Raw genomic sequence first — 16662 nt, forward strand, 5'->3', positions numbered from 1 at the left:
GTTAAGAACAAATTCTTATTTATAATGACGGCCTACACCGACAAACCCGAACAATGCTGGGCCAATTATTTGCCACCCTATGGGACTCCCAATCACATCCGGTTGTGATACAGCCTGGATTCAAACCAGGGTGTCTGTAGTGACACCTCAAACACTGAGATGCGGTGCCTTAGACCGCTGCGCCACTAAGGAGCCCTTAGGTAGGGGTGGTATACAGAAGATTGCCCTATTTGGTAAAAAAAAAAATCCATATTATGGCAAGAATAGCTGAAATAAGCAAAGAGAAACAACAGTCCATCATTGCTTTAGGACATGAAGGTCAGTCAATCCACAAAATTTAAATCACAAAAACCATCAAGCTCTATGATGAAACTGGCTCTCATGAGGACCACCACAGGAAAGGAAGACTCAGAGTTACCTCTGCTGCAGAGGATAAGTTCATTAGAGATACCAGCCTCAGAAATTGTAGCCCAAATAAATGCTTCACAGATTTCATGTTACAGACACATCTCAACATCAACTGTTCAGAGGAGACTGCTTCAATCAGGCCTTCATGGTTGAAATGCTGCAAAGAAACCACTACTAAAGGATACCAACAAGAATAAGAGACTTGCTTGGGCCAAGAAACACAAGCAATGGACATTAGACCGGTGGAAATCTGTCCTTTGGTCTGATGAGTCCAAATTTTAGATTTTTGGTTCCAACCGCTGTCTTTATGAGAGTAGGTGAACGGATGATCCCTGCATGTGTAGTTCCCACTGTGAAGCATGGAGGAGGAGGTGTGATGGTGTGGTGGTGCTTTGCTGGTGACACTGTCAGTGATTTATTTAGAATTCAAGGCACACTTAACCAGCATGGCTACCACAGAATTCTGCAGCGATACGCTATCCCATCTGGCTTGCACTTAGTGGGACTATCATTTGTTTTACAACAGAACAATGACCCAACACACCACCAGGCTGTGTAAAGGCAATTTGACCAAGAAGGAGAGTGATGGAGTGTTGCATCAGATAACCTGGCCTCCACAATCACCCAAACTAAACACAGATGGCGCCGAAGAACATGGCCGACGTTTTACAGTTGAAGTCGGAAGTTTACATACACTTAGGTTGGAGTCATTAAAACTAGTTTTTCAACCACTCCACACATTTCTTGTTACAAACTATAGTTTTGGCAAGTCAGTTAGGACATCTACTTTGTGCATGACACAAGTCATTTTTCCAACAATTGTTTACAGACAGATTATTTCACTTATAATTCACTGTATCAAAATTCCAGTGGGTCAGAAGTTTACATACACTAAGTTGACTGTGCCTTTAAACAGCTTCGAAAATTCTAGAAAATTATGTCAGGCTTTAGAAGCTTCTGATAGGCTAATTGACATCAATTGAGTCAATTGGAGGTGTACGTGTGGATGTATTTGAAGGCCTACCTTCAAACTCAGTGCCTCTTTGCTAGACATCATGTGAAAATCTAAAATCAGCCAAGAACAAAAAATTTTTTTTTGTAGACCTCCACAAGTCTGGTTCATTCTTGGGAGCAATTTCCAAATGCCTGGAGGTACCACACCATGGGACCATGCAGCCGTCATACCGCTCAGGAAGGAGATGTGCTCTGTCTCCTAGAGAAGAACATACTTTGGTGCGAAAAGTGCAAATCAATCCCAGAACAACAGCAAAGGACCTTGTGAAGATACTGGAGGAAACAGGTACAAAAGTATCTATATGCACAGTAAAACGAGTCCTATATTCACATAACCTGAAAGGCTGCTCAGCAAGGAAGAAGCCACTGCTCCAAAACCACCATAAAAAAGCCAGACTACGGTTTGCAACTGCACATGGGGACAAAGATTGTACTTTTTGGAGAAATGTCCTCTGGTCTGATGAAACAAAAATATAACCTTTTGGCCATAATGACCTTCGTTATGTTTGGAGGAAAAAGGGGTGAGGCTTGCAAGTTGAAAAACACCATCCCAACCGCGAAGCACAGGGGTGGGAGCATCATGTTGTGGGGTGCTTTGCTACAGGAGGGACTGGTGCACTTCACAAAATAGATGAAATCATGACGAAGGAAAATTATGTGGATATATACAAGCAACGTCTCAAAACATCAGTCAGGAAGTTAAAGCTTTGTCGCAAATGGACAATGACCCCAAGCATACTTCCAAAGTTGTGGCAAAATGGCTGAAGTACAACAAAGTCAAGGTATTGCAGTGGCCATCACAAAGCCCTGACCTCATCCTATAAAAAATTTGTAGGCAGTACTGAAAAAGTGTGTGCGAGCAAGGAGACCTACAAACCTGACTCAGTTACACCAGCTCTGTCAGGAGGAATGGGCCAAAATTCACCCAACTTATTGTGGGGAGCTTGTGGAAGATTATCCAAAAAGTTTGACCCAAGTTAAACAATTTAAAGGCAATGCTACCAAATACTAATTGAGTGTATATAAACTTCTGACTGGGAATGTGATGAAAGAAATAAAAGCTGAAATAAATCATTCTCTCTACTATTATTCTGACATTTCACATTTTTTAAATAAAGTGGTGATCCGAACTGACCTAAAGACGGAATTTTTACTAGGATTAAATGTCAGGAAATGTGAAAAACTGAGTTTAAATGTATTTGGCTAAGGTGTATGTAAACTGTACATTCTCCCAACCAATTGTGCTATTTTGTTAGTTTTTTAGCATTTTGTGTAACTTATTTTTTTACTTATTGTGTACATAATGTTGCTGCTACCATCTCTTATGACCAAAAAATAACTTCTGGAGCTCAGAAAGATTACTAACGGCGGACTGGAAGAAACTTTTTCCTTTAACGAGTCCAACTAGAAGGATATCCTGCTTTCACCGGAAAAGGCCCAGACCCCCACCTTTTGGTGTTGAAAAGACACATGACAAGTGGCCGTAGATCGGGCAGCCTTCTGAAAATCCGTTGGCGAGCGAGTAAACTCCCACTGCCATCCGTTCTTCTTGCTAACATGTCATCATTGGAAAATAAAATTAATGACCTACAATTAAGATTATCCTACCAACGGGACATTAAAAACGGTACTATCTTATGTTTCATCGAGACGTGGCTGAACGACGATATGGACAATATAGAGCTAGCGGTATTTTCCATGCATCGGCAGAAGAGAGATGCTACCTCTGGTAAGACCAGGGGTGGGGGTGTGTGTCTATTTGTCAGTAACAGCTGGTGCGCAATGTCTAATATTAAAGAAATCTCGAGGTGTTGCTCGCCTGAGGTAGAGTACCTTATAATAAGCTGTAGACCACACTATCTACCAAGAGAGTTCTCATCTATATTATTTGTAGCCATCTATTTACCACCACAGAATGAAGCTGGCACTAAGACTGATCTCAACCAACTCTATAAGGCCATAAACAGAGAAGAAAATGCTCACCCAGAAGCGGTGCTCCTAGTGGCGGGGACTTTAATGCAGGCAAACTTAAATCAGTTTTACCACATTTTTACCAGCATGTCACACGTGCAACCAGAGAAAGTAATCCTAGACCACCTTTACTCCACACACAGAGATGCATACAAAGTTCTACCCCCACCCTCCATTTGGCAAATCTGACCATAATTATGTCCTCCTGATTCCTGCTTACAAGCAAAAACTAAAGCATGAAGTACCAGTGACTCGCTCAATACGGAAGTGGTCAGATGACGTGGATGCTACACTACAGGACAGTTTTGCTAGCACAGACTGGAATATGTTCAGGGATTCATCCAATGGCATTGAGGAGTACACCGCCTCAGTCATTGGCTTCATCAATAAGTGCACTGACAACGTCGTCCCCACAGTGACTCTACGTACATATCCCAACCAGAAGCCGTGGATTACAGGCAACATCGGCATTGCGCTAAAGGCTAGAGCTTTTTTTTTAGGGAGTTTTTCCTAGCCACCGTGCTTCTACACCTGCATTGCTTGCTGTTTGGGGTTTTAGGCTGGGTTTCTGTACAGCACTTTGAGATATCAGATGATGTACGAAGGGCTATATAAATACATTTTTATGCACGCTTCGAGGCAAGCAACACTGAAGCATGCATGAGAACACCAGTTGCTCTGGATGACTGTGTGATCACGCTCTCGGTAGCTGATGTGAACAAAACCTTTAAACAGATCAACATTCACAAAGCCGCAGGGACAGACAGATTACCAGGACATGTACTCAAAGCATTGGCGGACCAACTGTCAAGTGTCTTCACTGACATTTTCAACCTCTCCCTGACCGAGTCTGTGATACCTACATGTTTCAAGCAGACCACCATAGTCCCTGTGCCCAAGGAAGCAAAGGTAACCTGCCTAAATGATTACTGCCCCGTGACACTCACGTCGGTAGCCATGAAGTGCTTTGAAAAGCTGGTCATGGCTCACATCAACAGCATCCTCCCGGACACCCTAGACCTACCAGAGCCACAGATTACCCAATTTCAATCGCACTCCACACTGCCCTTTCTTACCTGGACAAAAGGGACACCTTTTGTGAGAATGCTGTTCATAGACTACAGCTCAGCGTTCAACACCATAGTGCCCACAAAGCTCATCACTAAGCTAAGGACTCTGGGACTAAACACCTCCCTCTGCAATTGGATCCTGGACTTCCTGACGGGCCACCCCCAGGTGGTAAGAGCCACGCTGATCCTTAACACTGTGGCCCCTCAGGGGTGTATACTTAGTCCCCTCCTATATTCCCTGTTCACCCACAACTGAGTGGCCAAACATGACTCCAACACCATCATCATTTGCTGACGACACAACAGTGGTAGGCCTGACCACCGACAATGATGAGACGGCCTATAGGGAGAAGGTCAGAGAACTGGCAGTGTGGTGCCAGGACAACAACCACTACCTCAATGTGAGCAAGACAAAGGGGCTGATCGTGGACTGCAGAAAAAAGCGGTCCGAACAAGCCCCCATTAACATCGACGGGGCTGTAGTGGAGCAGGTCGAGAGTTTCAAGTTCCTTGGTGTCCACATCACCAACGTACTATCATGGTCCAAACATACCAAGACAGTCGTAAAGAGGGCATGACAAAACCTTTTCCCCCCCAGGAGACTGAAAAGATTTGGCATGGGACCCCAGACCTCTGCTACCGCACGGCAAGCGGTACTGGAGCTCCAAGTCTAGTACCAAAAGGCTCCTCAACAGCGTCTACCCCCAAGCCATAAGACTGCTGAACAATTAATAAAATTGCCACTGGACAATTTACATTGACCCCCCCCCCCCCCCCCCCTTTTGTACACTGCTGCTACTCACTGTTTATTATCTATGCATAGTCACTTCACCCCCACCTACATGTACAATTTACCTCAACTAACCTGTATCCCCGCATACTGACCCTGTATATAGTCTCGTTTATTGTTATGGTTGGTTTGGGTTGGACTGCAGAGTGAAGGAAAAGCTCAGCATTTGTGGAAACTCCTTCAAGACTGTTGGAAAAGCATTCCAGGTGAAGCTGGTTGAGAGAATGCCAAGAGTGTGGAAAGCTGTCATCAAGGCAAAGGGTGGCTACTTTGAAGAATCTAAGATATATTTAGATTTGTTTAACACTTTTTTTGGTTACTACATGATTAAACATGTGTTATTTCATAGTTTTGATGCCTTCACTATTATTCTAAAATGTAGAAAATTGTAAAAATAAAGAAGCACCCTTGAATGAGTAGATGTGTCCAAACTTTTGACTGATACTGTACATTTAAAAAAAATAAACAACAATAAAAAGACACACTCATTATGCATCGCCCGATGCCCCTGGGTGAGTTATCCTTTTAGGACCAACGGAATGTTCTCAAATGTGCAAACTCTGCTCACCACGGGCACGGGCGAACACACCCACAGACTACACACTCTCCCTCCATCATCTGAACCCTATCATCTGTTGCACTCCTGTAGAGAAATTCCATCTCAACCCTCCCTGTGTCCAAGCTGCCACTGCCACATTCAGAAAGATGTCCCTTGTCCCCTTCAGGATATTTTCACCGCATCAAATCTCAGCCCTCCCTCCGACCTCCTTGCTGGCCCCCATTGCCCCCAAACCGGGTCATCCAGCTCCCGGATCCAACCTCTTCAACCTGAGGTGTGTTGAGTTCGCTTGAACATTTGCCACGTTGCAGAACGGTTTGTACTGAACGACACATTTCCTCAAAATGTTATTGAACAGACTTTTAGGTACATTTGCTCCCATTTGGTGGGTGTGGTGTGGCTTGAAGCAATCAGTGACATATTTATAGGGCAGTGCCTTTGCTGACAGCATTCCCCAACCCATAACCCAACCCCCCAGTACCGTTTCCATGCAATTGAAGGTTCCAGAACGTAAGAACATACTGTACGGATCCCTGGCCTCCCTTGCGGGATGGTTTTGCTGTGCCAGGACTACCCACAGTTTAGCTCAACTCAAAGCTGATTGACTAATTATTTAATAAAAAACAAGGGAGGCCATCAATCAATCAAATGCTACGGCGACAACATGCCATATTAATTTTGTCCAGACAGCATCAGATACATGGGCTACACATACTGAGACAGGGGGGCGGTGTTTCATTTGCTCTGATGATTTCTCCGGTGAGATTCACACACTAATCCCCAAAATTTTAAGAAAGGAATTAAGAAATATCAGAATGAGCAATGTCAGAGTTCAGAATATTAATATACGTATATGTATATGATGGTGTGTATAGACATTATGGACAGTATATCAATAGAAACGGTGTGTACAGCAGTAGTTAAACAGGATGAGCCTTTATTAGAATATATACATATGAAGAGGGTAAAACAATATGTAAACACTATTAAAGTGACCAGTGTTCAATGAATATGTACATAGGTCAGCAGTCCCTAAGGTGCAGGGTAGAGTACAGGGTGGTAGCCGGTGGTAGCCGGTTAGTAACAGTGACTAAGTTCATGACAGTGTACTGGGCAGAGGCGGGATAGTGGTGACTATTTAACAGTCTGATGGTCTGGAGATAGAAGCTGTTTTTCAGTCTCTCTGTCCCAGCTTTGGTGCGCCTTCTAGATGGTAGCAGGTTGAACAGACCATGACTCTGAGGTCCTTGATACTCTTCTTGGCCTTCCTGTGACACTGTGTGCTGTAGATGACCTGGAAGGCAGGCAGTATGCTCCTGGTAAAGCGTTGGGCTGACCGTACCACCCTCTGGAGAGCCCTGCAGTTGTGGATGGTGCAATTGCCATAGTATGCGGTGATACATCCCGACAGGATGCTCTCAATGGTGCATCTGTAGAAGTTTGTGAGGGTCTTAGGGGCCAAGACAAATTTCTTCAGCCTCCTGAGGTTGAAAAGTTACTGTTGCGCCTTCTTCACCACATTGTCTGTGTGGATGGACCATTTCAGATGGTCAGTGATGTGCATGCCAACGAGCTTGAAGCTTTTCATCCTTTCCGCTGCGGCCCGTTGATGTGGATTGGGATGTGTTCTCTCTGCTGCCTCCAGAAGTCCACGATCAGCTCTTTCGTTTTCTTGACGTTGAGGGAGAGGTTATTTACCTGGCACCACTCCGCCAGGGCCCTCACCTCCTCCCTGTAGGCTGTCTTGTCATTGTTGGTAATCAGGCACTGTTGTGTCGTCTGCAAACTTGATGATTGAGTTGGAGACGTGCATGGCCACACAGTCATGGGTGAACAGGGAGTACAGGAGGGGGCTGAGCATGCACCATTGTGGGGCCCCGTGTTGAGTATCAGGTGTTGAGTGTTTAGGTATCAGGGGTTGTTGCCCACTTTTACCACTTGGGCCCGTCAGGAAGTCCAGGACCCAGTTGCACAGGGTGGGGTTCAGACCCAGGGCCCAGAGCTTAGTGATGAGCTTGGAGGGCACTATGGTGTTGAAGGCTGTGCTGTAGTTCATTAATTCTTACATATGTATTCCTCTTGTCCATATGGGATAGGGCAGTGTGCAATGCTCTGACAACACAGTTTGGGATGTCGTCTGGGCCGGCAGCCTAGTGAATTCTCCGTATTGCCATCAATATGTAGAAGACTTATGTTAACTAGCTGGCTGGCGTTGCCCATGACAGAAAGTTTGGCTAGACAGCAAGCATTTTAGCCAGGTAGCTTAGGACAACAACAAATAAAAGCGTGTATTGTATAACAGAGTGATAGACCGTTTCATCAACATAAAAGAGGAGGATGGCATTGGCGTTTCTCTAAGTAGGGTGAATTCACATGCTTTTTCTACTTGCGCACACACACACACACGCCATGTTGACTTTACGTCGATTGGACAAAATTCGGGTATATTTTTGGGGCAGCTAGGAAGACATCACTTCCTGTCATTTCTACCAGCCAACGGAAATAGATAATTGAGCAAAATGGCTCAAATGGCAACCCCCTATGTTGAAGATGAATCTGGTAAGGCTGATTTAAGTCAGAACTCTAATTAAATTATTGTTGGAGTGTGAGAATAAATACAGTTTAGAATTACTAACCCGTTTGTCTTTACGTCGCTTCCCCAGAACAGTAACCCAGCAACGCTCGCGTTATGGCGCGAACAAATTGTCCAAGCGTGCTGCTTCTGGCTAACCAGTTAGCGTAGTTAGCTAGCTAACAAACACACTAGTTAACGTAGTTAGCTAGTTACCAGATAGCTAGCGTAGCCAACGTTACTACTAGATAATGTCTAGTTAATAGCTATGTCGTAACTATCTTACGTCAGCTATATGGGACACTATATTCTGTTGGCTAGCCTAGCCAAACTAGGGCGCAAAAGTACCTAACTAGTAGTATTAGTAGTAGTAGCCCTAGTCTGATTAATCAGGCTTAAATACACAATTGGCATATACAGCCTGAAACATTTGTGCAAAATCGTGTAAATGTTCCTTACAAGTCAGAATGTTGAATACAATTCTGAATCGGGAAGGATAGCGAACAATCCACATATTTTGTGTGTGTAACGTTACATTTCATTTTTCCGATTTCAGTCTTTAAAAAAAATCGAATGAAGTGTGGATTGTTTTCCATCTTCCCCTTATTCAAAATATGCCATTTTCATTGTCATCATGGCATGCTCGGTGCAATAGCTATCAACGAAGACCCGAATATTCAATATAAAACTAACTTTACCGTGGTGCCGAACCGAATAATATAACGTTACACACTGGCTCTCTAAAAAGTCTGGTAAATAATACTTTCCTATGGATATTTTCTCAAATTTCGAGCAGCTGAAAGGCAAACCGCACAAACAACCAGTAGAGTAAGTTCAAATGTAATTTTATTCAACGTTCTATTGTAAGTAACATTTACACGATTCTGCACGTTTCAGACGTTCGGCAACGTACCAAATTAATTGTGTACTACAGCCTGATTAATCAGCACAATAATTTACTGTTAAGGAGTGTAGTCCAGCTGTTTTCAAACCTCTCCTCGAGGACCTCTAGACGTTTCACAATTCATAGCCGAGGGATTTAAAAAATATTTAAAAAATATATATATATTTTTTTTTAAATATTAAACATACAAATACTTGCAGTGAAGCCACTCAACAACTACATCACATTAGTCATCTAATAGCCTCCCATCCAGAGCAACACACCGAAGCAACCAGGGTCAACACCCTGCTTAAGGGCACGTTGACAGATCTCCCACCAGCCCTCCAAGACCCCCCCAGACAGTTCCCCAAGAGCTGGCCCCCCCATGCACCAACAACCAACAAAGTGAACAAAAGGGAAAGACAAACAACAATGCAAAAGACATCAAGGACAACAAAAATCATAACAGCAAGGTCAACTGAATATGTTTGACTGCATGTGTGGCACTATTTACATGTATGTGTGTGCATTTGAATGAGAGTGTGTGTATATTGCATGTGTACAAACGCCTGCACTGCATCAGCCTTAGACAAACCTTCATTAACTGTAAAAACACTGCCCCTCAGTGTCATTCAAACGTACTTTTTTGTTATGTTTTGTTTTGACTTTATTTATTTTTACTTGTATCTTTTTTGTCAATGGATTGATTATTAGTTGAGAAGTTTAATTAGGTATGCTAGCTGTGGAATAGTTCAAATACATGGAATGGCTAGGGTTCCCAGAGAAGAAGTTTGAAAACCCCTGGCCTAGTCAAACTGCATGCTGTGCGTAGCTTTGCGCGCTGACCAACGAGAAGTAGGACTATTCCTGATCTGGCACATCTGTGTGTCACGTTTTTTGATATGCAGGGTGAAGTTGATCATTTTGTAATGAAGACAGCGATCACTTTTACTACTAACACTGCATGGTTGAAGCAGGAGAAGAGTGTCAACTTCCAAATGGTCTAAACCACGTGTACTCAACTCTTACCCTACGAGGTCCGGAGCCTGCTGGTTTTCCGTTCGACCTGATAATTCTTCTTCGTTGATGAGGTTTAACGGCGGTTGGCATCCAATATGTTGCGTTATCGCAACCTACTAGACTGGAGTACAACTCCCTTAGACTTTGCTTGAAAAAATACATAAATAAGCATACCCTACCATCTATTACTACACTCACAACAAAATAAATAAAAATAACACCACACTACTCCACTATTTCAATCCATTTACTCTTAACTCATGCCAACAACCTGAAAGGATGGGACATCACCACTTAACACACCCTGTAACTCTTCTGATGTCAAGTCTCACACACCCAAATACCTCTCTGCAGCTGTCACCACAACCTACATTTTCTGCGACTTACATTCCATCCCTGCAGTACAGTTGATAACCATTGCTATAAACGCTAAAAATCCAATCTTACTGAAACAACATAGATCACTTGTTGGCCTATTCTTCTGTACTGGTACAGATATACTACTCACACCACTCCTCTCATGATACCTCCCCCTTGACCCATCTTCCTCTACTTTCTTCAATGCCTCAGCATATGACAACTTCTGCGCTACTCTACCCCTGGAAACCTCAAACTACCTCAATCACACGGGACATTTCTGATCCCCAGCCCCATAAGCACCCCTACAATTAACACATACCTCTACTTTCCTTAATGGTACACATTCCTTTGTCTCATGCCCTTCTGCACACTTCTCACACTTAGGAACCTCCCTCTTAAACATTGCTGCCACATGTCCATAAGCTTGACACCTGTAACAACGTAATGTTTTCGTCAATAAAGCTCGTACAGGATGATTTACAGTACATCCTGTCGGGATGCTCACCGTCTTCGTCCCTCTCTTTCTTAGACCTCCTCTGCCTCTCTTTTCCCCCCCACTGCACTTCTCCTGACATGTATCTTGTTCTTGCTTTCTCAAGGGACGCCATTTAACCGGCTGTCACAATCTAAGGTACAATCAGCACAAACCCCTCGGGATGTAGCGCACATCCCACTTATAATGCAGCTGCTTTGTCTTGATGTTATTCTTTATCAAAAGCTACCGCTACGCTCTTCCAACCACCATCCCTGTGTCGATAGCTTAAATGATTATTACCTGATAATTAATTGTACACATCTGGGGTCCCAGGTCTAAATCAGTCCCTGATTAGAGGGGAACAATTAAAAAGGCAGTGGAACTAGCTTTGAGGTCCAGAGTTGAGTTTAAGAGGTCTAAACCATTATATTATGAGACGGGTGAAATCCAAAGTTGTGTTATATATTTGTTTTTATCTGTATAATTGACACCATAGGCATATCCACACACACCGAGAGAGAGAGAGTCAGCTCAGACAGATCCAGCTCAGAGGCCCAGCTCATGAGCTCCATCGGCAGCAGATTTGAATTTGGAATGGAAAATAATTGTTTAAATCAAATCAAATTTTATTTGTCACATGTGCCGAATACAACAGGTGTAGTAGACCTTACAGTGAAATGCTTTCCTACGAGCCTTTAACCAACAATGCAGTTCAAGAAATGGAGTTAAAGAAATATTTACTAAATAAACTAAATAAATAAACGTCGGTGATCAATCCAACCACTGTTGTGTCGTCAGCAAACTTAATGATGGTGTTGGAGTCATGCTTGGCCACGCAGTTGTGGGTGAACAAGGAGTACAGGAGGGGACTAAGCACGCACCCTGAGAGGCCCCAGTGTTGAGGATCAGCGTGGCAGATTTGTTGTTGCCTATCCTTACCACTTGGGGGCGGCCCATCAGGAAGTGCAGGATCCAGTTGTAGAGGGAGGTGTTTAGTCCCAGGGTCCTTAGCTTTGTGATGAGCTTTGTGGGCATTATGTTGTTGAACGCTTAGCTGTAGTCAATGAACAGCATTCTCACATAGGTGTCCCTTTTGTCCAGGTGGGAAAGGGCAGTGCGATTGAGATTGCGTCATCTGTTTTCTTGGGCACAGGGACTATGGTGGTCTGTTTGAAACCATGTAGGTATTACAGACTCTCAGGGAGAGATTGAAAATGTCAGTGAAGACACTTGCCAGTTGGTCTGCGCATGCTTTGAGTACACGTCCTGGTACTCCGTCTGGCCCTGCGGCTTTGTGAATGTTGACCTGTTTAAAGGTCTTGCTCACATTGGCTACAGAGAGCGTGATCACACAGTCGTCTGGAACAGCTGGTGCGTGCTTGCTTCAGTGTTGCTTGCCTCGAAGCGAGCATAAAAGGCGTTTAGCTCGTCTGGTGTATTGATAATTGATGAAGCCAGTGACTGATGGGCTATTCTCCTCTATGCCATTGGATTAATCCCAGAACATATTCCAGTCTGTGCTAGCAAAACTGTCCTGTAGCGTAGCATCCGTGTCATCTGACCACTTCCGTATTGAGCGAGTCACTAGTACTTCCTGCTTTAGTTTTTGCTTGTAAGCAGGAATCAGGAGGATAGAATTATGGTCAGATTTGCCAAATGAAGGGCATAGGGGAGCTTTGTATTCGTCTCTGTGTGTGGAGTAAAGGTGGTGTAGAGCTATAAAAACAGTTTTTTTTTTTTCAAAGAAAGTGTTTTAATTATTTATCAAAAATTCACCTCTGGTTGCACATGTAAGATGCTAGTAGAAATTGGGTAAAATGGATTTGTATGTCAGCGTTCAAGTCCCCGGCCACTAGGAGTGCCGCTTCTGGATGAGCATTTTCTTGTTTGCTTATGGCCTTATACAGCTCGTTGAGTACGGTCTTAGTGCCAGCATCAGTTTGTGGTGGTGAATAGACTGCTACGAATAATATAGATGAGAACTGTCCTGGTAGAGAGTGTGGTCTACAGCTTATCATGAGGTTTTCTACGTCAGGCGAGCAATACCTCGAGACTTCTTTAATATTAGACATCACGCTCCAGCAGTTATTGACAAATAGACACACACCCCCGCGCCTCGTCTTTCCAGACGTAGATGCTCTGTCCTGCCAATGCGTGGGTAACCCACCCAGCCACTTCTCGGTGAAACATAAGGTATTACAATTTTTAATGTCCAGTTGGTAGGATAGCCTTAATCGTAGATTGTCCAGTTTGGTTTCCAATTATTGCACTTTAGCCAATAATAAGGAGGGGAGTGGTGGTTTACCTACTTGCCAGCGAATTCTTACAAGGCACCCCGCCCTCCTCTCCCTTTCCTCTTGACTTTTATTCACGTGGATGACAGGGATTTGGGCTGGGTCTCGACTAAGCAGTATATCCTTTGCGTCAGACTCATTAAACAACAACTTTATGCAACAACTCTTAGTGCATCATATCAATTCGTTCTTCTAATCAAACTGAAATGTATCGGAGAGCAGGTATCTTGGTCATGTATTGAATCGTCTTAAAGGGAAACTTGTACATCCCTAGACAGTATATCTTTAGCATTACTGTCTATGAATGGGCTATAGTAGTAGCAGCAGCAAGTGGCACATTTGAAATGCATTAGCCAGCTAGCTAAATCTTTGTAAGTTACCTATAGTCTCTACCGTAATGTTAGCTAGCTAGCCAGTAATCCAGTGTCAATTTGGCTAGCTAGCGACTAGAAAACATTAAATTATGTTATATTGTTCTCGGTCCTGTTCTTGCTAGTGCCGATGCAAATGTGGCTAGCTAATGCACTGTAGTTGAGTGGTGCTGGAGCACCAAGTCTTGGACCAAATGGCTTCTCAACAGCTTCTACCCCCAAGCCATTAGACTGCTGATCAATTCATAAAAATCGCTATTGGATAATTTACATCGATCCCCCCATCTTGTACACTGCTGCTACTCGCTGTTTGTTTGTTATCTATGCATAGTTACTTCACCCCCTCCTACATGTATAGATTACCTCAACTAGCCTGTACCCCTGCACACTGACTCGGTACTGGTGCACCCTGTATATAGCCTCATTCTTATTGTGTTACTTTTTATTTTAGTCTACTTGGTAAATATTTTCTTCTTGAACTGCACTGTTGTTTAAGGGCTTATAAGTAAGCATTTCACGGTAAAGTTGACACTTGTTGTATTGGCGCATGTGGCAAATAAAGTTAGAATTTATTAAATGTTTATTTGTATATTGTTGTAACACACACACACACACACATCCATGTTTTATCAAGCCTGAGTCGACCAGCTGAGCAAAGCACATTCATTGGTTCAAATGTAAATGCTTGGTTTTCCGTGAATTTGTAATATTTGCTCATGTCTGCGCCTCCTGTTATAGGGAAATACATTGCTGCTACACAGCGACCTGATGGAACCTGGAGAAAGCCTCGGAAAGTGAAGGATGGTTATACCCCTCAGGAAGAAGTCCCTGTGTAAGTAATTCTAACGGACAGTGACCTCTGTCAAGTCAACCTTTATACTAATTTTGTATTTATTTTGCAAATCTGTCTTTGTTTTCAGCTACGAGAATAAATTTGTGAAGTTCTTCAAGGGCAAGCCCGACCTGCCACCAGGTATGAGCCCCGGAGATGAGGCCCAGGCAAGGCAGCAGCAGGGGATTCCCGGCATTGCAGAGAGTGAGACAGCTGGGCTTTCCAAGACAGCCAAGCGAAACATGAAACGCAAGGAAAAGCGCAAGCTGCAAGGCCCGGATAGCAATGTGGAAGCACTTATCAATGCTGTTGAGAATGTGGCGATTGCAGAGGGCGGTGACAGTGAGATGCCTACAGCTAACCCAGCTGAAGCTACTAATGACCATTCAGGAGCAGCAGCAGAAAAGGCCAAGAAGATCAAGAACCTGAAAAAGAAGTTGAGGCAGGTTGAGGAACTGCAGCAGAAACTGGACTCTGGGGAGATCAAGCAAGCTACAAAAGAGCAGCTGGATAAGCTTGGGAGGGCCAAGGCCATACAGGATGGGTTGCTGCAGCTTGAAGAGGATTCAGGAGATTAAAAAGGTTGTCAAAAGGGCAGCAGACGAGTTGTGGAAGTTAGACTGTTGGAAAATACAAACACCAAGTTCTACAAGAAATGGATATTTACAGCTGCATTGATGAGCTTCCCTTAAACATTTTTCTGAGATTTGGTGTTATCAGACAGCCAATCAACATTAACTTTGGCTTTGGAATACCAAGTGTACATAAACCTAACACCTCAAGTTATGTTGTTGACAAGAACTGATCATGCTTTTCCCACACTTTCTCCAAAACCAAAACGACAATGAGACAGCCATGTTTTTTCTCTTAATTTCAAATGTACTTTTAAAACAATTGAACTGATCCCGTATGCTTGTATTGGCTATTAACTTATTGGCCATTCATAGTTGTAATAGCATTTATTTTTGTGCTCAGTATTTTTACTGTGCATTTTTTTTTACCTTTATCTGTCAAGAAAATTGCATAGAATATTATTTATTGCATTAAAGATACAGAAAGCCCCTATTCAAGAGAATGCCATTTTGTTGACCCGTCTGTGCACTGAAATGATACACATTTTCCCAATGATTGGATGATTTGAAGCGATTCATGGTTTACAACATTAACATCACTCATATGAAAGGATAGTTTTAAGTAGATAGCTCCCTCTACAGGTGAAATCAGGCAAAACCGGGTTCAGTGGAAACGACAAATGCTATCTCCCCCTGATTACAGGGCATAGGGAGGATTGTTGTGGTGACATGGAGAAGCCGAAATGTAACATTGATGTGTTAATGGTTCTTTATATATAAACATACTAATTAATGGTTGTCTCGGAATGGAAATGTGGTTAGTTGTTTTTCTCTCATAGGACAGTTAAAAAATAAAATAAAAATATCATGATTTACATTACAGGAGGAGGAGGTTTTGTCTCATAGACTACATGGTATTTATGGAGAGAAACGTAGTCATTCAGAAACAAGAATCTTGATCGAGCAACTTAAAAGATACATTTTGTAACTCTATCACACATGGTCTTTCGCTGGTAGTGAATCACTACAATGTTACATTGTTTAACTTTGCAATATTAAATGTATTGAAGACACCATCTGTATTGTAACCTTGTCTCGGTTGTCCTTAAAATGGACCAAAAATAGACCTTTAAAAGATGTTGTTAGTTATATTGACTTAATGATTTTGTGTTGCTCTTTAGCAAGAGTGTGTATTTAGAGACCATTTAAACAGTTGAAAGGGGATCGTTTTTGGGATAGTTGGGAGTGTAAGTGGGCTGTGTACTTCAAGAGTTGCTGTCAGTGGAGTATTTATTCGCTATAAAGTAATCCCAGACTGCATTCCTCTAATTGTTTATTGTGTGGTTGGAAACGGGTCCCAGTGGGCAGACAATGGTATAAAAACGGTATATGAATCTATAAAGTACAGAGTTCCAGGGAACATTATAAAACCGGGACCAACAGAATGGAAATGACGGACTAGGTTTAGAAT

At 43.0% G+C, this 16662-nt stretch overlaps 1 protein-coding gene across 1 annotated transcript; it reads left to right on the plus strand.

Annotated features, from left to right (window-relative positions):
• The first annotated feature begins 8252 nt into the window (after nucleotides 1-8252).
• Nucleotides 8253-16265, plus strand: LOC109869444 (partner of Y14 and mago B). Its single transcript, XM_020459610.2, has 3 exons — nucleotides 8253-8371; nucleotides 14526-14619; nucleotides 14708-16265. The coding sequence occupies exons 1-3, from the start codon at nucleotides 8332-8334 to the stop codon at nucleotides 15195-15197; spliced, it is 624 nt and encodes a 207-aa protein (XP_020315199.1). The 5' UTR covers nucleotides 8253-8331; the 3' UTR covers nucleotides 15198-16265.
• Nucleotides 16266-16662: the final 397 nt, after the last annotated feature.

The sequence above is a fragment of the Oncorhynchus kisutch genome, linkage group LG24 (assembly GCF_002021735.2).
Source record: "Oncorhynchus kisutch isolate 150728-3 linkage group LG24, Okis_V2, whole genome shotgun sequence".
Lineage (NCBI taxonomy): Eukaryota > Metazoa > Chordata > Actinopteri > Salmoniformes > Salmonidae > Oncorhynchus > Oncorhynchus kisutch.

Coding starts and splice junctions, on each gene's coding strand:
- LOC109869444 (XM_020459610.2), top strand. CDS start 8,332: ATGGCTCAAATGGCAACCCCCTATGTTGAAGATGAATCTG. Junction 8,372..14,525: donor CTATGTTGAAGATGAATCTG/GTAAGGCTGATT, acceptor CTCCTGTTATAG/GGAAATACATTGCTGCTACA. Junction 14,620..14,707: donor CCTCAGGAAGAAGTCCCTGT/GTAAGTAATTCT, acceptor CTTTGTTTTCAG/CTACGAGAATAAATTTGTGA.